The 21,047-nt window shown below is 36.8% G+C and overlaps 1 protein-coding gene across 2 annotated transcripts in view; it reads right to left on the bottom strand.

Moving 5' to 3' along the window:
* Window positions 1-332: 332 nt before the first annotated feature.
* Window positions 333-21,047, bottom strand: part of LOC110831912 (Thymine DNA glycosylase) — a 39,603-nt gene continuing 18,888 nt past the window's right edge. For both annotated transcript variants that reach the window (XM_087354579.1, XM_022068408.2), the window contains 3 exons: window positions 20,854-21,003; window positions 20,624-20,766; window positions 333-17,637 (listed from right to left, as the gene is read on the bottom strand). In XM_087354579.1, coding sequence (XP_087210705.1) covers window positions 15,730-17,637; window positions 20,624-20,766; window positions 20,854-21,003 — 2,201 coding nt within the window. In that variant the 3' untranslated portion in view covers window positions 333-15,729. The remainder of the gene's footprint in view (window positions 17,638-20,623; window positions 20,767-20,853; window positions 21,004-21,047) is intronic.

Consider the following 21,047-nt stretch of genomic DNA (forward strand, 5'->3'; position numbering starts at 1 on the left):
AAATGCTCTATTTCAGATCATTTTTGTAGTCATATGAAATTATACTTTTAGAGATGTTTACTACTTCAACTTGAATTTCAATTTTTCTTTTAGACAAATAGATCAAAATTTCTAACCTTACAAATTATAATTCTGCACATTTTAATATTAAGTTATTTGGAAAGAAAACATGAAAATAAAAGTGTTCCTACACCAATATTAAAAATATTATCCTGAGTTTATTGTGCTTCTAATGTCATTCTGATCCTGACTTTCATGTGTAGTTATTCCTAGTAATTATAACACAATTCTGAACATTGGCCATCACATGATGTATGAGGAAATTAAAAAACTAAGGGCAATATTGTAATATTTATTTGTATGACTGGAAACACTGCTGAGGCCTGGTCATGTTCTATTTGTGGGTAGATGTCCTTACTTGCCTACATCAACAATACTGGTTGCACTGCTTTCACACATTTCAATGCACTCATACACACTTTACTGTAGCAAACTGTCAATGGATATCTGCCCCTTTCATTCCTTCAGACACATAAAAAACACAGTCTTGCATATTGCTGGTCCTTGGTGCAATCATCTAGTGGAGCAGTAATCTTTACAACACACTCACTTGGCACAAACACACTGCAACTGAACCTCTCACATGGAAATCTGGCCTTCAATTACAGCATGACCATGTGTCAGCAGTGTTGCCACTAATTCAATGAAAATATACTAAAATTGCACATACTTTTCCTCCTTCATATACTGAAGTTGAAGGGCACTTTGAGACATGTCTCTACTGCCATATTCAGATGACTGATTGTCATTACACAGTTCAGCAGATTCCATCACAAGAAGCTAATAATTACTCAGCTAGACAAATTCCCCAGCTTTTATGCAACCTAAAGCTTCATTACCCTGTTTAAAAGAGGTTAACATTGGTTATTATGTGATTAATTAATCCAGTCCAGATATTCCCACACTGTTTCCTTGAAGTTAATTTTTAATAAACTCTCAATCTACGTGTAGGTTTTCCAACTGATCTCCTCCCTTCAGGCTTTCCAACCCAAATTTTTCTTCTCTCCCATTAGTGCTACATTCCCAACCCATCTCATTCACATTATATTCGGTGAAAAGTGCACGTTATTAAACTCCAAATTATGCATTTTCTCCACCCTCCCATCATGACATCCCTTTTAGGTCGAAAAACCCCATCACCCTGATCTCAAACACAAACTGTGTTCATCCCTCATTGTGACACCCAAAGTTTCACACCCACACAAACCAAGAAGTAAAAGTTTTTAGACATAGACAGAGAGGCCATACTCTTAAACTGAATGCTAGCAACATTCCTCAAAGTAAGACTGCTCTTAATTTTTCCACAAATGCAATTTATTACTTTTGTTCCCAGGTACTTTACCTTTGCCACATTATTTTCTTAAAGTAGTGACTTGTACCGAATCTTTGCACTAATCTAGCATGCTATCCTGTAGATCACTAATTTAGCTCTGTGACTGCTACTTTATTTCAATTTGGCTCTCTCCTTTAATTTTACAATATTTAAGTAGTGCTAGAATCAGTGAGCCTTACAAATTAATTTATACTGTAATTCTCCCTATACAAATACAGCAGCTCATCACTTAAAAGTCTTCATTTTGTGCTGACCGATTTCCAGTTAGAAGTTTAAAAGCATGATTTGAGGTTCTCATGGCAGCAAATTTGAAGATGCCTGTCTTCTGGGTTGCAACGTCGTGTAGTCTGGTAGACGTTTACCGATGTTTCGGAGATACAGCCTCCGTCGTCAAGGTGATTAGGACACAAGTACCTCTGAACCATCTACCAGACTACACGACGCTGCAACCCAGAAGATAGCCATTTACATAGGTGTTTAAAGTATTTTCCTGTCTGTCTGTCTTTTCACTGAAATCATGCAACAGTTTACATTACAATGTAGAAAACTAATCAATTTAATCAATCTATAGTCCCACCACGCACAAAAAACTCATTAAGATCATGCACATTTCTGTATCACCACGCCTGCACTGCTACAGATAACATCTCATCAGTAACAAACCTTACTTTAACTGGTACAATCCAAATTTGCATGATAGAACTCACCTATATACAAATTTTACTTACCTATAATTACCAGGCTATACCCACTTTGTTAACCCTTGTAACCTGACCCTGACCAACAAACTATATCAGTTCTCAAGTTCACTTACACAGTCTCTTAGGGCATGTGATAGAAACCGCTTTAAAAATGGGCAGACAGATGTCTAAAACTTTGTATGCAAAAATAAAGATTTCACAGTATGAAAGAACTTCATCCATGCAAGCACTTCTCCAACCTTCAAAACAGGACTGTAACAGCAACAGAATTGCTTCCTGAAAACAGAAATAAAAAGTGGGGGGAAAGTATCACAGGACGAGCTGACAACCAAATTTTGTTTAGCGATCCAGATACACACTCACATGAATTATGTATGCAGTCTTCTTTTATAACGCATACAAGTTAAAAAAATATTTCACAAAGCGCAACTTTCATGTCTGTTGATATCTTAGTTTACAACATCAAGGAGGATATTTCACCTCTGTGGAAATGTTACTGCTAACGTACAATCTGGGGTTAATTTTTTTAATCAGTAGTATAATGGCATTTGGTTTCGGCCTTATACTGCATCTTGTTTTGCTGGTGATTATTCATTAATCACAAATATATAAATTATAACTCTTATAGAAATGTAAGCCACAAAGAAAAATGTAAGCAAAAATATCTAAATTAAAATATTGTGCTTGAGAAGGTTGGTCTGCTGCTACACATTCAGTCCAGATATTTTGAATACACTACCATACACTTTTTGAAGCAGAACTTCACCAGCACAACAGCGACATAACAGTCCAGCCTTACAGGCAATTCTTGGAAGCTAATTCAGGAATAAGAAATCCCTTCTTCAAGATTCAGCTTATACTCAAAAAGCCATTAACACCAGGTTGTACTCAGGCTTTTGATTTGGATAACTGATGGTACACAATAAATATCACAGCATAATCCAAACCATTAACAAGGGATTTGTAAACAGATCAGTTGTTACTGAATTTCTGTAATCCATGGGATTTTAAAATTTGAAAATAAAGCACTGTATATTCAGGAAGTTATAATAATTTCATGGGGTAATGATAAATTTGACACATGTATATATAATTTCATCCATTTCAAATTATTAAATTTCCCAGAAATGCCAAGTGAAAGTCTCAGACTAGTAGAATGAGAAATTCTTTCTTACGCCTCTTGCCAAGGCCTGGTTTGGAAATGACACAGAAGTGAGAAATTAAAACATTTCCTCAAAGTTTTATAAGAACACATTTATATTATTTCCATGATCACAACATATATGCTACTAACAAATTGGGTAACAAGCAGTGTAGAATACATGGACTAAGAACCAAGATGTTTTGGTATGACATCAAAATACAGAAAAATGACATGGTTTTTGTACAAGCTGACTGCATGATCAGAGATATAGCATGTAATCAAGCCACCTCCATACTCAATGATAAATGCTACTTGTCTACTAGCAAATTTGTTTCATGCTACATGAGCAGAAATATTTAACCTCATTCCATCTAATTTTACTTGAAATACCACATTGATTGCATGTACAGCTCCTAGTTCCACAGCATGTACAGGGCATTTCACTTTGCGTTTGCAACAAATCATAATATACGTGCTTACCCCAACAAAAATATTAGCATTTCAAATGTTCTTTGTTCGCGAAACGTGAAATACCTTGTATTTGGCAGTGCTAAAGAGAGAACCAAAACATCTCTCACAGCGTGGAGCTTGTCTTGATATGGATACAGGTAGCAACAAGTCACAGATACCCTGGGAACTAACGGAGCTCTCTCCAACACAAAGAAGTGAAATGGACGGTTCCCACTGTATGTTGCTATTACAGTTTATAAGGCAAACTGTCAATATGTTAGGTATTGTATGAGCAATAATCTCAATATGAGATTCCTTTAAAATAAAGAATACCATATCTACTTTACATCATAACAAATGCACAAAAAGATTACGTAGGAATTACTAGATTAAATATTTTCCACTTTATATATATAATTCAGAACCAAAATGTCTCAGAAGGGCATTATAATATTACTCAAGTTCCTTTTTAAAGGTTTTCCACAACACGTCCACTTTACATTAATGAAAGATCGATTACTTGCCTCGTCTAAGTGAACACGAGTAGACATGGTACTGGCACACGAGATACATCAGGGTATTCTTGCAATGTTGCAGGGTCCTGCACAAGCATAACCAATGTGGCAACACGTAGGTAGCGTCGATAAACTACTGCCGTCCCCCATCTCCAAGGCCAAAATACAATTTCTGATACCAGCAGGTTGTTTCCCTTGCATCACAGTGTTTTGAAAAGTGACATAAAATCATGTAATTCAACTACAAAGGATTCACTGCACACATATAATAATTACACTGATTGCGTGTGTCTCCTGGCCACCAGGTTCTTTCAAACCGTATGACTCTCCTCAATTTATACATTCTCACAGCTGAAATTTAAAGCAAATTAAAAGTAAATGGAGGGTGAATTTGTACGGTTAACAATAAGTAGTAAGGCAACTCAATTTCAGTAGGCCCCAGCTGGCTGACTCGCTATGCAAAGTACGAATCCTAATGTTGGTAACCAAATAAACTATAGTGTCCTTGAAATTATGCAGAAATTTAACCAATGATAACAATATAAAATCATGCATACAAAGAAAACTGTTTACACTTTGAAGGACACTAATGCCAAATGCGTTTCGACCTCTAGAGGTCATCAGCAGTATATATTATCAGTGTTTGCCTGTTATTGGCTTCTTGCTGTTGGCAAACACGTAAATAAATTAATTGAATTAATTGAATTGAATTGAAAAACAAGTTAATTCATACAATATAAATCAGAAGATTATGGTTTTTAACACGGTATGCAAGGTTCTAAGATTACTGACGCCAATGATAACAATGCTCGACAACCAGGCCTCAAAGCACTTAACAGTACACTGATGGCAGCTCTGTGCAGAAACCTGTCATTTCAAGCAATCAGGGAGTATTTTTAGATACAGAAGGATTAAATTTACTTTCAACTATTGACAATAAACAACAAGTCATTAAAGAACTGGCCAGCTTTAGATCAACATAAAATATAAACATTAAAATAGATCAAACAACGTGACTACCTAACAATGTAATACTGTGACAAGTATTAGCTGATAAGACTGTACATGTTGCATTTAAGGTTTTTATATAGAGCAAATTTTTCTGAATGTTTAGCCATATAAAAAAATCTTTGACTTCATCCAGCATATTAGCCATAGTGTACAATGACTTCTTCAAAAAATGTAACTGTAAAACAATCTTAGATAAAAAGTATTTAAATGTATACAGTATAAAACATTCAACATAACTGGTCACATATACGTAAAGTTTCATCGTTTCAGTGCATGGAAGTTCTGTCAGACGCACCTTCAGCACACGACACGGCCCACAAAATTCATACAACTTCCTTTGAGTCTGTAAAACACACCACAATGATAGAACAAAGCCAAGTTTTCAGCCTCAGTTACCCTGTGCAAATTTTTTTTATTGTTTTTACGGTAAAATCACCATGACAGGATGGAAACAAAACACACTGTCAACATAAACATCTCTTGAGACAGAACTGCTATCAAGAGGGACATATCAAATCAAAATATACCACCATATTAATTTAGGCATATTAAGTGTGAAATATATAAATTTTAGAATACAGCAAACACCAGGTTACAAACACATCTCACTGTACTGTTCAACTTGCACTCTCCTTTCCAACATCGCATGTTCACTAACATGAAAATTAACGTGGTAGAATATCACAAAATCTGACAAACATGCAAATAGAAGTTCAAAGTCATTATTCTTGAAAGCTGTGCTTTGATTTTTAAAAAATATTGTACATTTTTCCATTGCACTTTTGTCATACGTTGCAATATGCAGAGTTTCTTACAGACTGATAATAATAATTCGCACATCGGTGTCACAGAGATATTTGTAACACTTCAATCTCAAAGCACATCATCGATTTGGACTGTCTTCTGGGTTGCAACACTGTGATCTTGTAGGTAATCAGTAATTCGCTACAATAATAATGTCATGACCCAGAAGACCACACTCCATATTTTGACCAACATGACAACCTTAAATCTGAACACACCATCAATGATGATCCTACACCAGTTATTGGTTTAAGAATTCTCAAATTTGGAAGTGAAATTCTAAGATTATATCATTCATAAATTTACATATCTGAATATCGCAAAAATTTCACAACAACTGTGCAACTTTATCAGATCCATTCACAATCTTGTAAGTGCTCAGACACGACGATGTAACTTCACTCAGCAAATTCATTACTTCTCCTCTACTCTCACAAATATACGCACACGTATGGTAATAGAAATTGACTGAAGTGGAAGAAAGTTTCTCTTATACCTAATAGAACTTAGTCAACATTTGTGATGTACTTTTTTAACAACAGTTTCAATATAACATTAACCTTCGCTCTACTTGTAACTCAGATTTCTCTTGCTTAAACACCTGTTTTGTAAAGACAACTCCACTCTAATGTGTTATATTTTCATACATAGTTCTACAGAATTATGTAAGTTAGCTTTTTTTTTCTTTTTCTACTGAATTTTTTTTTTTTGGAGATTTAAAACCCTCTTATCAGTGAAAGCCAATAATATTTCAGGGCTAAAGCGAAGACAATTAAAAAAAAACACCCGACGGGACTGAAATAAACATATCCAGTCACCACCTACCTCACCCCCACCTTTCTTTCTTCTAAAGTCCTGAGTAGGAGGCACCTACAATATTTCATTTTAAATTAAGCTGCCAAACTTGATAATATAAAATGCTTACATAAGAACACTAAGTACAAACACTAATTGTTCATATGTGGTACGGCAATTTTCTGCAGGGCTAAGCCATAGTCTATCATACAAGAAACATTTCAAAAACCAAAACAGAAATCTTTAATCTGTTATTAAAATTGAAGGATTAAAAGATGCAATGACCTCCCCGTGTCATATTTGAGCACTGGTACCTTTCTTGCTATGAAGAAGTATGCTAATGACAACAGCCATAGCAAAGAAGTGCATAAGCGGTGCATACAGATAGATATCGGAAAACAGATCAGTATGTTCACCTGACATCAGGCCTAAATTTAAAATGTAAACACAATGCTTGGCAAAATCCTGAACTGTGCCTCACATACAAAATGTCCCATGAAACATTTGCCAAACCTCGGTGGATCTTCACTGCTTATATATAGTGAAAAATGAATCAAGGGTAAAAACTGTAGACATTACAAATTTATCTGATAAATATATTCTCACTGTCTTTCTGCCTTTGTGTCCCCCACCACCCCCTTAGAGCATTTGCACACACAATGTGGTTAATGACCTACAAATTGGACCATTTATTCTCGAGGGATTTTTAAAACAGCATTCTACTATCTGCATTTCGTACAGGATCTGCTACCACTTCTTTAGGGAGCCATTCATCTCCATGCCAGATTAAACAAGCAACTGTAACACATTACTTCATTTTGGTCTGCAAGTCATACAGGAATTGAATCAGCGCTACAGAAACATGTGGACTGGCCACAGAGATCAGAGTGCCTGGCCACCCCATTTGCAAAAAAACCGGAGGCAACAGACAAACTCTTGCAAAGCATCACACACTGTGCTGCTCCCACATGGAAGAAAATGTGCAATTTTAAAACCAGCTCACACGTGCACAGCCATTTCAGACAGAAAATCACCTAAACACATACTTTCCACCTTAAAGGATATTAAACATAAGCAGTATACAACTTACAATTCCTATGTACCTTATTAATTCATTAAATTAAAATAACTTCAATCAATCTGTGTTTTTCGTTTCAAGCCATGTCGCTAAACCATTTTTTACTCAAAATAAGCCAATGAATAACCATCAAAGTTTGGCAGACATTTCATCGACACTCTGTATATTACATATCAAAGCTGCTTGAATGAGACAAGAGAGCTCTAGAAAATATGAAACTTTATCATAATATTTGCGCTGTTAAAGAGCTACATATTTTTGCTAGTAAAAACAAAGCTGCTGAACTAAGGTCACAGGTCCATGATGAAGCCATTACAGTCATGATCCCTATTTTGTTTCCAACATCAATGGTCACTGATTCAAGAGTCAGGTACATGGCAGGTTTGTATCAGTCACACACAATACTATTTTGATTATGATTCTTGGACTGAAAATAAAGAACACCAAATAAATCTATCAAGTCTAATTTGTTTGGCTGACATCTACTACCATTTAATTTGTAAGTACAGTTTAGTTCAAAGTAAAAACCACATAAAATATAAGACAGAATACTTGATACCTCCAACCAAAAGCAGGATCAAAATCTGCTACCGTAGCAAATAGTGGACTGAGAGTCTAGCTTTATGTCTACCTCCTTATGAAGACATCACTGTTTCCAAAATAAACAATACAAACTGCACATGTTAAAATATCAACAAATGTGACTACCTGGCATGTTTGTAACTTAATTGGAAGGAATTTTTGTAACTAAGAATTAATGCATGCCAAACTTAAGACAGTATCTCCTAATGCCATGTGCTGTTGAACTCACTCCTTCATTTTTTAAATGTAGAATAAACATTACTGCTATTTATAGACAGGATACATAAAAGGCAGAAATATATGACAAATACACTAATTAAAAATATGAAAGCATTATATAGAAAAGAACGTGGCCATTCTGAAATGGATATCAATATGACTTGAAAATGTACCTGCACATATCAGAAATGTAATGAATTAGCTTAAAATAATGTTAAGTTCCTGTAAAGAAGAATAACAAAGAGAAAAATATTTGCTTACAGTTCTACATCCAGTTGTGTATTACTATGAAACCCAAATGGCAGTGCAGAGGACGTGTGTTCAGCAAGTACACATTTTAAGCCCTGGCTGTGGTAATAGCCAAAATCTGTGTCAGTAAATCAAAACAGTCTTTTGCCCCTTCCTTTCTGGTTCAATGCAAAAATAGTCATTCCCTCACATCAACCACCATAGACACAGAGTCATTAAATAACCTATAAAGCAAAACCAATCACTAATTAGTTGCACTAACCATTCACGCTTTCAAACATAAACTGACAGACTACACATTCATCTACATAAAACTTTATTTTTAAAATTAATGGCCGCATGCAACAAAAATGTTTCTATACTTGTGTCCTAGAAAATTCAGAATGGCTTGTTATCTATCTAGTAGTTTACTTGGCAGGTGAGTTTGATACAGAAACACTTGAAATATCAACGTTCCAAAAACTTGCGGAATTAACCAACAAACAGATTTACTTCATACCTGGATGACAGACATATATGTAACAAGTTACGCAAGACACGCCTGGCAAACATTATGAATTCTACAGTAACATAGTAAAACTTAATGAAACTTTGTGATAAGACTGCACTTCAAAATGTTAATATATATCCAGAAAAACCATAGTCAATACATTATATAATCTGGCTTTGTGATTTAATTTAACCAAGAAATAATGACTGATGTAAATGGAATTTACTGTATATAAACACACAAATGTAAAAATAATTCAATTTATATAAACAAATATAAATAGCTATATAAACCGATCACTTGTAACAAATCAGGAGAGGAAAGCCGTAACATTGCACACAGTCATATTAAAAGCTTATAATGCATTACCAACCACATGTCAATATTCTGTGATGAGAGTTCAAAGTCCACAAAGAAAGTAAGTGCCATACTCTCATTTAAACACCACTTAAAATTGTAAACACTTATATCAACTGGTGAAACTGTCAATAAACATTAATAAACAAGTCATCAAGTTAAGTGTTTAACTTAAAACATTTAACTTAATAATACCACCATTAACTGGAACAAAAGTGGTATTATATCACACGATCACAAATATCTCTCTCACCCAGTAAAGAATCTTCCCTGAACATTTAATAATTCTACTGCCATGAACTTCAATACTTCATCACAGTAATCACAATATCCCACCACTGGACACTAACCTGAGCCACTTAATTTCAGATCACATCCTCTTCATATCCATTCTAACACAACCCTCCCATCTCTGCCTTTATCTGCCACTCTGTTTTTTTCCATGACACATTAAAAACATTGAATGGAACTAATTTCAGGCATTTATGTTCAAATCATACTTTTCATATAAAATGTTAGGGGAATTCAAAAAGCAAGAGCAGTAATGGAACATTTTCTTCATAAGATTGCCAATACTTTTGAGGCTTAGTCACAGAGAAGTTCAAGAAACAACAAAGACAAGAGTGTGGTTCAGTTGTGGTCCATCTGTACAAACCAAGTGCAATGTAAAGGTTGTTGCTGCACTAGAGGTTTGAACCAAAGATGTGCAGCATTAATGATGACAAGTACTACAGCAATTTCCCCAACAGTTCTCAAGAATAACTGCTTCAGCACGCTACATGCTTCATTCATTTGTAGATATGGAAAGCCATCCTTGCCTATCTGCATCAACAACACTGGTTTGGCAAACAGTTTTGTCCATATCTGTAATCTTTATGTCATGCTCACTCAGGGCAGACTACAAATGAACCACACTCACAGCATGTCACCATTTGACCTTGAGCTGTAGCATGCCCAGGCCTCAGCAGTGCTGCCAATCAAAATACATAAATATCCCAATAATGCCCTTACTTTATGGATCTCCTTTGTCCTATTAACAAAATCACATGAAAATGAGGACAAGATGATGGTAAAAACAGTTCAACGAATAAAATAAAAAAGAACAAAGTAATAAACAAATAAATATAGTTAACAGCATATAAATATTTTTACAAAATATCCACTAGAACAAAATTAAAAGTTTTACTGAAGCAACCCTGTTATCTGAATTTAAATTTATTACAGAAGAAATGAAGACAGACGATTCGTCTTTTGGTTATAACATGCCAAACAACGTTTACCACCGACAACATTTCGAAACAAATAGCGATCTTCAAGACACATTCACACATATCATTTACTGCCTTTTCTAACTTCCCTGTAACTTTCAGATCAGTTCATTCAAATACAACTTACACCAATATATTTTTACTATGATAGATACGGCAGTAGCCACATGAATTTGCTGAGTTCTACAACATCAGTCCTGGCAATGGATCAACGAGACTGATGGTCAAACAATGGAAGCATAATAATCAGCAGAAACTGCAGAGGATCTTAGAGTGAGCATTACTCAATTATATTAACATAAAATGAAACTGTGATGACTTCAACAGGATGGCAAGAGAAAATTTAGAGGCATTAAAATTGACACAACACACCTCTTACTGGAAATCATAACAAATGACTTCTTGAAATATGATTACAGTACAACTGATAATCTAGCAAGCTATCAAATTGTTTCAAACAAAACACTGACAGCTACCAAAGATTTTCATTCAAGTAACATTAACTATGCAGGGTCTCTGTTTATAGCCCAAACAATACAAAAGTAATTCCCTTTCAGTGGACATTTTTACGAACATATGAAACTGGCTTCACAATTTAACCCCACAAGAAAACTGGTTTATACATCCATAATGCATATGCTATTAACACATGATACCCAGTGAACATCAATTCTTCAGTAACAAAGTTCACTATCTGGATGAAATATCATCAAACAGAAGTCTAATGAATACAATGTCAAACACTTCAGTCAGGTTTTGAATAAACAGCTCACAACTCAGAATTCTACAGTATATTAAAACATCAGTATGTATTACCTACCCTTTTACATTCACATGCCACCTATTTGAAGCTTGATGTTTCTCACACATTATGATAAGTCAGTCAAAACTGAACTTCTCTGCACAATTAAATATAAAATATAACAACTGCAGGTGTACATAACAATGTTTCTGAGAAAAGTTAATGAAATCTGTTGCTAAGACTCAGAACTGACAGTTCCAAATGTGGTATAAAGATCTGATGAATATTTAAGGTGAGTAGTAGTAAATTTTCAGTCTAACTGAAAGCCATCTGGTTATCCAGATTCTGAGATAGAATTGTAATTATCAAAAGAGGCTGGATACAACATGGCAAGTGAATATGGTGATCTGTGAACGCTATCTGCCAGCCCATGTGTCAATTCATGAAAAATGCTCTAGTCCACACATGAAACTACAGTTAAGTACCAAAAAGAATGCATGTTTGGCACAAATGTAACGGCAGATCAAAACAACAAGTTCCAAGGAAGCTGGGTCTGCAAATCCATCCTTTCTCAGTTAAAACCCTGTTTCACCTTCTGAAATTTCTAAGGTAGTGTCATACTTTTATTGCTTCCATTTTTCCCTCTGACTGACGCCGGAGGCAGGCATGCCAACAAGGCAACACCACACAGTCATGAACTTTGTAACACAAATCAGTATCAGCAGCTCCTGGGCTGGACTCCATAAACTGCATTTGTTTCAACTCTTTGGAACAAAATGCCCCTCTAAATAATATTTAAAAATTATGTTCCTACCTCAAAGAAAACATGTCAATTAAAAAGATCAATTGATTTATGTTGTTTACAGAAATAATCGCTGTTTATTCTGAGAATCACTCAAAATCCATAAATAGATTGTGGGAAAAATAACAGTTATTAAATTTTGAAATAGGTGACACATACAGAAAAACAGCTTTAATGGTAGACATGCACCTCATTCATGACATCAATAAGGACAACAGGAGATTGTGGAAGACATCCAGGACACTTGCTACTTGAGAGACAAAATTCCCAGAAATAGTGAATCCTACAAAAAAAACCCAAGAAGTCTTATGAGATTATTTCTAAGATAGTGTAGTTGCGTCATATTGTGATTTATTAAATTAAAATTAAATTATTTGGTTATTCCGTCAAATCACAATTATTTAAAATAAGATAATTAAAATAATTAAAATATCATTCTGTGTTCCACATCGAATAATCAAATAATCGATTCCAATTCCAATTGTAAATTGATTATTCGATATGGAACACAGAATGATATTTTAATTATTTTAATTATCTTATTTTAAATACATTGTGATTTGACGGAATAACCAAATAATTTAATTTTAATGAGATTATTTCTGTATGTGATTAAGAGTATTTTCATGACATACACTATCTTGGCCATGTTAAGTTTGTCCCTCACCACCACGGCATGTCCTCAGGTTACACACTCAAGAGAAAGTCTATAGTTGCGGCAGGCAGCTGTGATTACTCTGAATAATCAGTCACAGACTGCAGATAAGGAATGATCCTCCAGCTTGGTGGATAGGTGGGGATTAACAGCTTCCAACTAACAGAAGTTCACATGTTACAAATGTAAAACAGGGCCTTTTATATGAACAGATCCACTGAAATAACATAAGCAATGAAAAATGGACATGAAGTTTGGGACCTGGAATGTCGAGTCTCTATAGGTCAGCAGAATGTAAGTTAAATTTAGTAGAAATACATAAGTCAGATGAAACTATATCAGCAGATAATTATGTATTTTTCTACAGAAATGAGAATGCTGATCTTCACATAGGAATAGGCTTCTCCATACACAAAGGAACCATATCCTAAGTTAAGAGGTACAGCTTTGTTACTCATAGAATGTCATATATAATATTAAGAGACTGTTGATGTTATATTTTTGTTCTGCATGTGCATACACTGTTTGGAAGTTGTAAGACATTGAGAAAGGCTACTGGTGAGACAACAAGCAATCCAAATATTTAATATGCAGAGATTTCATCTCAAGAACCTGAACGAAGAAGTATTTACGAAAAACACTTTCTGGTCAAAATCTCAAACAGGTACGCAGTTTCAGAAAACTTTAATCATAATGTGGACATCAAATGGCCTTGGGAGAATATCAGACAGAATATAGACATTTCTGTGAAAGTGAGACACAGTTACGACTTAAAGTGACGTAAACCATGATTTGGCAAAAGATGTTCAAACTTGTAAGCCAATGAATGGTGATATATGGAAAAAGAAAGACGCAAAGGTGGTAGACTTTTCATGACAAAAATTAATATGTGAAGACCAACAATAATCAGAGACCTGTACAGAGGCATAAATTAATACCAGAAGGGTTACCAACCTAGGACTCGGTAAAAGATAAAAATTGTGGTCTGCGTACAAATTTCCATATCATTATTAGCTTCTAAAGAAAGCATGTGCTCCAATTGGTTAAACAGCTCCTTAATTACTTACACTATCTATCCATATAATTCAACTGTTCAAACAGTCAACACAGGCCTCAGATAGGTAGATACCTTCCAATAACATGTTTGACTGGACTGGTAACATTATAAATGCCTTAAGGGTAATGTATGAAGTATTGCCAACCTGCCAATGTGAAAATGCATATAATTCCAAATTTTCCCCTCTCATTTTATTCACCTTCAAAATTCTGGCTTTTCCCAATATCCCACATCTGCACTTACTACAAAATTACCACTCTATGGACGTCAGAAATTTTGTAAAGGAAAAGAGGGCTGCAATTTGGAAAAGAGGCTTTTCCAGACCCAAATTCATGAACTTTCTTTTTTGTTTTGTTGTGTATACATCACCCTACATTCGTGCCAGACCTTGAGTTACACCCTTATATTAACAATGACTTGAACAAAGTAATCTCAAAACACATTCTAGAAGAGTGTGGTTCACTCAAGTACAGAAGAAAATCAACACTCAACCATTATCACAACACCATCAAGTTTCAATGAAGAACCCAATTTCACAGAAAGGAAAGGGGCGGGGTTCAGTGACCTGCACCAAGTTCAACAGGACGAAACTTTAGGAGGCAGCTTTATAAAAAAGCATTTCATCATTCTGATAAGGTGCTAACGACGTCATCAACCACAAGGCCAAAAACAAGCAAGAGATAATACAGTGCATATGAACTGAACACTAACAAAGAATATAACATGGACTGGAAACCTAACCTGATGCACTTCTGATTGAAGCTTTCCTATAACATCCAGTGAATAAATGAACCAAGATTCATTTTCATTTCTTCACTGGTTGGGTTAGGTTTAATTTGGTTTGGTTAGGTTAGTTATCAGCAGTTTTACCACAAAATTAATAATAATAATAATAATTATACTACAGGTGCAAGCTACCCTGTTGGTCCGCATAATTTCTTACTGAAACGGGGAAGGTAAATAAAATTATTTCTGATCCATGAACAAACACATGAATATTTGAGTAAAGATACATGAAGAAATTTCTGTGCTCACCCAGTAAAAAATACAGGTGATAAAAATTGAATGCAATTACGCTGAATTTCATGATATGGCTGACTGATGACGTACTACCACTGACTTCCACTTCTTTGTCATAGCATAACAATTCCTATCACTGTAAGTGTAACTATATCAATGTGATACCACATGCAACATCCATGGAAGTACACATCAATTCAGACATTCAATCAACTACTCAGCATTCACACTATCCATCATACAAATCCACATTTGCCCAAGTAAAATAGGGAGGGGTGGAGGGGGGGAGAAAAACCGCATTTGCATGCACACTTGCACTCACAGACATCAATTTTTTCTTGTTCCTGTGCTGTTTCCACCCTTTTCTTTATGTTTGCTGTGGAAAGAAAGCATATTATCAAAAACCACCGAAGCTTATGTCCATCCGATCCTGCTTTATTCGATCAAGCATGTGATTTGGAAGGTAGCTGGGCTGTGGGTATGTGCTGTTTGAGTAAGGAGACGTATAAGGGTAATTGGGACTAGGCATATGAAGACTATGAGTCGGCGTGTATGGGAAACCGCTTGCAGGGGAGCTGCTGTATGACGCTCCATGAGGGTACTGGCCATATGGGTATGGGAGAGAATTCATACTTCCCATTGGATTAGTGAGACTGACAGGAGACGTGAGGGACCCCATAGAGCTTCCCATACCACATGCCCGTTCCATGATCCCACCACTCATGCCACTCCCAAACATCGCGTTTGTTCCTCCCATCATGTGACTACCCATGGGATGGGAAGCACCCATCAGATTGGAGTATGAGTTCACATTTGAGTTCATAGAAGCATAATTGGAAGCTAGACTACTGACAGAGAAGGAGCTCGACACCTGCCCTCCGACATCGTGGTTTACAGACGCACTGCTGTTTGCCAGTGAGGTGACAGAGAAGTTCATACTAGCACTGCTATGATGTAAACTGTAACTGTTGGAGGTGCTGACTGAATAATTTGTACTTGAACTGGAGAAATGTGGACTGTAGCTATTTGCATTGCTACTGCTTGAGCCATTGTACTGAGAACCACTGGGATAACCTGAAAGATATGAATCGTCATTAAACTGTCCAGGATGCCCGTGTCCAGAATCAAAATGTTCCTCACCATTGCTGTTACTTCCTGTTCCATGATGCTGAGTCTCTCCCTCTGCAATGCTAGGTATCTGATCCACTAAAGATTCCAATCCTGACAAGCTTTTGGAGGAAACATCTTGATTTAAGTTACGTTTGGAATTATATTCTGGAGTGGAACCTTGAGAATAGCTTATAACGGAATGGTTCTCTGATTCCTGTCGGAAATTACCGTAATTCTGGTAAGTCATATTGGAGGCATCATTAGACGGCGCAGGACTCGAGAATCGACACTCATTTGGGTTCTGTGGATTGTCCGTACTGATCTCTTCCTTTCCAGCTCTTGAGGTATTCTGAGGTCCATCATTTGTTTCTTCCGGCATGCTTGTAGGAGGCTCAAAATCTGGAGGTCCAATGCTTGGGGAAGTTGGTGACGGAGATCCCAGGTTGTGTTCTGAAGATATAGCGGCACTGATCTCCGAAGACAGATCAGAATGAGTGAATGGTTGCGACGGCTGTGGTGAATGGTTATAGTGGTGGGACTGGATGGGAGATTGGTGATAGTTGGTTGCATCTGAAGGAGAATGAGACTGGTTCTGAGAATATGACTGTGGCAAAGGTTGATTACTGTATGAAGGAGATATATTTTGCTGGCCAAAGTTGATAGGGGACTGCAGAGGCGGCGAGAAGCAATTTGGTATCGGTGCAGATGATTTTGTGTGGTCTACAAGACCATTAGAATGTGCCATCATGTCATCTGTCTTTATCTTCTTTGGTCGACCTCTCTTCTTCTTTGGTGTGCCACAAATATCATGTTCTTTTCTTGACATTTCACTGCTTGACTTCTTTACTTCTATGCAGTCTGACTTTATTTTCTTTGGCCTTCCTCGTTTCTTCTTGGCTGGGGGTTGTTCATCTTTCTTCACTATTGCATTACTCAAGTCTGTGAGTTCACCATTTGATGGAAGACGGCCATAAGCATAAAATGTGTGCTCTTCTTTCGGTTCTTCTTTCAGCTCTGGTTCAAAATAATTCTTTAGTTTTGAATCTGTGAACACAACCTCCGTTTCATCAAGATCTGCTATGATTCCGTTGAGATAGTCCCGAAATTTTTTTAGCGCCGCATAAAACGGAACCTTGTCAGCAGCTCGCGGTAGCTGGGCACACCGGGCACTTGATGATGGCATCACCCACATGTACTGCAATTGAAACAAGTCACTACAATTATTTATTTCATTTTATGCTCGTACAGCTAAGCAGTATGACACTTTGTATAAAAATGACTACTGAGAAGCATTCTATATTTTCTGACATAACTACACACTAAACATGAATACTAACTAACTAACTAACTAGATGGCTTACCAAACCCGAAGGCTTCCCAAATAGTGGACCCAACCAACCAGATGGCTTACGGAACCCGAAGGTTCATCACCGAATTAACCAAAGCCCTCCACCAGACCCTGTCCTGGGCCAACAAAATCCAGTTTCCTTCAACTCCTATCTACCATAGATCCCGCCTGAGATTATCCTCCCATCTACGTCTAGGTCTCCCCAGTGGTCTCTTCCCCTCAGGTGCACAACCAATACCCGGTGAACACCTCTTGTCCCATCCATGCGCACTACATGCCCAGCCCATCTCATTCTTCTCGACTTAAATACTGTGAATGTAATGTCACACCATTTCTCTACAAGCACTTTTATATTTCTCAATTACATTACCAGTTGTTTTTTCAGCAACAATTACATAGCTATGAATAACATCCACACAACATCCAACTTTTACAATGTACAACATGCAAATTTTCCCAAAAACAACTTTCCATTTCATTATAAAAGAATTGCAATGTGCCAATCACACATTTCTTTCACAATTAATAAAATTTTGACCCCCTCATTGGTGTGGTCATCTGCTGTTACTGTGTTACTAATTGACTCGCACATATGAACATATTCACCCAGCAACAGTTCAGAAATCTAGTCGTTTAACTACCACTCTCCCTTTTCAATATTATAATGGTTACCGTCCATCAATATAAAATTACAAACTCAGGCTTAGTTATGCCATCAAACTGATGATGAAGATATGCACAACAGTGACAATAAGGGTGACACTGAATCAACTGTGGAAGGTATTCTGGAAATTGTATGAACTGATACCGATAGATAATTCGCTGTTGACGCAGGTTCGCAAACTGATTCTTCGAATAATGGCAGCCTTGCATAGGGCAGGCAGTATGCGGGGAGTTGAATCAGATGGTGCTGACTGGTAGAGCAGAAGAGAAGGCTCCCACTTTTACTCCTCTCCTTAATTCACCGTAAATCTAATTTTTTATGAAGTACCAAAAACTCTTAAATGGCTTGATGGGTATATCAAGTCACACAAAATGATAAGATTAGTGTTTAAAACACTGAATGCTGTAACTAAATCATGGGATGGATGTAAACTTGTAGTTGGCAATACTGCGCATATGTATAAACACTTAAAATCTTTAAAATGTACCACATACTACAGCAGCTGGTACATTAGTTCTTGATGAATGTGCAGATTATAGTTAAAATCTAAAGTGACATATGGCAGCAAAATTTAATAAATCATACAGCCAGTCTCACTGTAAACTTCTGATTCAAATAAATGTTCATACCATTCTTTACAATGAAAACATGTCACATTCTATATGAAACTAAGTAACTCCCTAGTAGCAGATCCCAAAGATCCAACACCAACACCACCAAAGCCCACCATCGGCCACAATCCTGAGCCAACTCCATCCATTTGCCATCCTCCAAGCCCACCTCCCTAAGATCCATCTTGATATTATCATTCCATCTCCTTCTTGGTCTGCCCAATGGTCGTTTCCAGAAGAATTCCCCACCATAACTCTGTATGCACCCCTTGCCTCCCCACCCCCATGCTACATGTCCAACTAATAGGAGCCTCCTACATTTCACTATCCTCACTCTGCTAGATGACCCGTACAATTCACGTACCTCCTCATTGTGCAGAATTCTAAATTCCCCACTTATTTCATCCCAGGGTATCACTCTTAGTCTAGCCCATCGCCTTAGACCTGTCCGGCTTGGGTGACTCTACCGTGAGCCGAAGTTCCGGCCGGCATAGCCCTTAGGGTCATTTGAGCATGCAAGCCTCCCCACCCAGCAGATTGCCTTTGACAATGTGGTGATACCTTCGAGAAGGCTTCAAGACAGAATGCAATTTTAATTTTGAAATTGAAATTCATCATTCCATCACAATTACTGAATACCATTTTGCAGAAATGACAACACTGATTTAATGACGGTGAGCCAAGCCATGGCTCGGCTGATGTTATTACAGCTCACCCAGAACCTCAACCTCCTATCCACCTGGTCTTCCTCCTTGACTACTACAAACCAGAACTTGTCCCCCTTTCCCACCCTCCCTGCTGATGTAGCCCACCTTAACGTCACATAAAACTGAACCATCATTCTGTGTTTCAAGTTCAGAGTGGTTCCATCAGATCAGCAAAGGGGAACCATGCTGAGCAATGGTTCGGTTAGTATGCTAGAAGGTTGGTGGATGGTTCCAATTTAGGTTTGGTCTCTGCATTTGAAATTCCCATTCAAACTGATGCTTAGCTCACCTTGAGGAAGGTGTCATTCTACACAATTTGTTTGGTCGGATTATTTTAGAACTGTATTCGTGTTCACTTGTATCTATTACTGTCTACTGGATGCTGCCCAGTGATTCTGAGTGATGTATCATTCTGCCTGTCTGGCATCTCGATTTCCTTGTTATTGCATATTCACTGCATCTTGTTATAATTGTGCTTGTGGTTATTTCTGTGAGAGTGCCTAAGTTTTATATTTAAGTCATAACGGAAGATGGCCAAGAGTGTGTGTGTGTGTGCGGGGGAGGGGGGGGGGCGGGCGATCAAATGAGTCATGCAGGGAGGAATCGCAATAGCAATTGCTTCAAAGGTTTATAATCATGAAATACATTGAAGATTTCTGTCTTCTGGGTTGTTGCACCATGTGGTATGGTAAACATCTACCATACTACACAGCGCAACAACCCAGAAGACAGAAATCTTCATACTCACCGCTGTGAAAACCTCAAATCATATACGAAATACATTCCTTAGAAATTTCATATGAATTCGTAGCATACCCCCCTACCCAAAAAAAAAGAAATTATGAACTTACTGTATTTGTGCCTTCTACAAACTCGGGCTGCCTTCCAAAACTGAAGTCTTTCTTTCCCGAAAACACTTCAAAGATGAGTTTTCCATTAAATACTGCTATTTTTGGTTTATATTTTTGTAATTTCTCCAACAATATTTGACTTCCTGTAAAATTCATTACATACAAGAAAGTTAGCAAACAGAAATTCAAAAGCATACAATGAATCCACCATTAAAATATTAGATACATACCTTCTTTAATTTCTTTGCGTGTCAAATCAGCACTACCTTTTGTGGCTCTAGCCACCATGTTTGTGAAACCAATACCAACTTGTAGCAGTTTGTAATCATCATCTGCTGTCATCGGCTCCGGAGTTAGACCAGATAAGTACAGACATTTCCCTAAGGTAAACATCGAAAGATAAAATCACTATTCCATGGATCAC

The sequence above is a fragment of the Zootermopsis nevadensis genome, unplaced genomic scaffold (assembly GCF_977971745.1).
Source record: "Zootermopsis nevadensis isolate Lab colony 2312 unplaced genomic scaffold, Znev_1.0 Znev_ptg000023l, whole genome shotgun sequence".
Lineage (NCBI taxonomy): Eukaryota > Metazoa > Arthropoda > Insecta > Blattodea > Termopsidae > Zootermopsis > Zootermopsis nevadensis.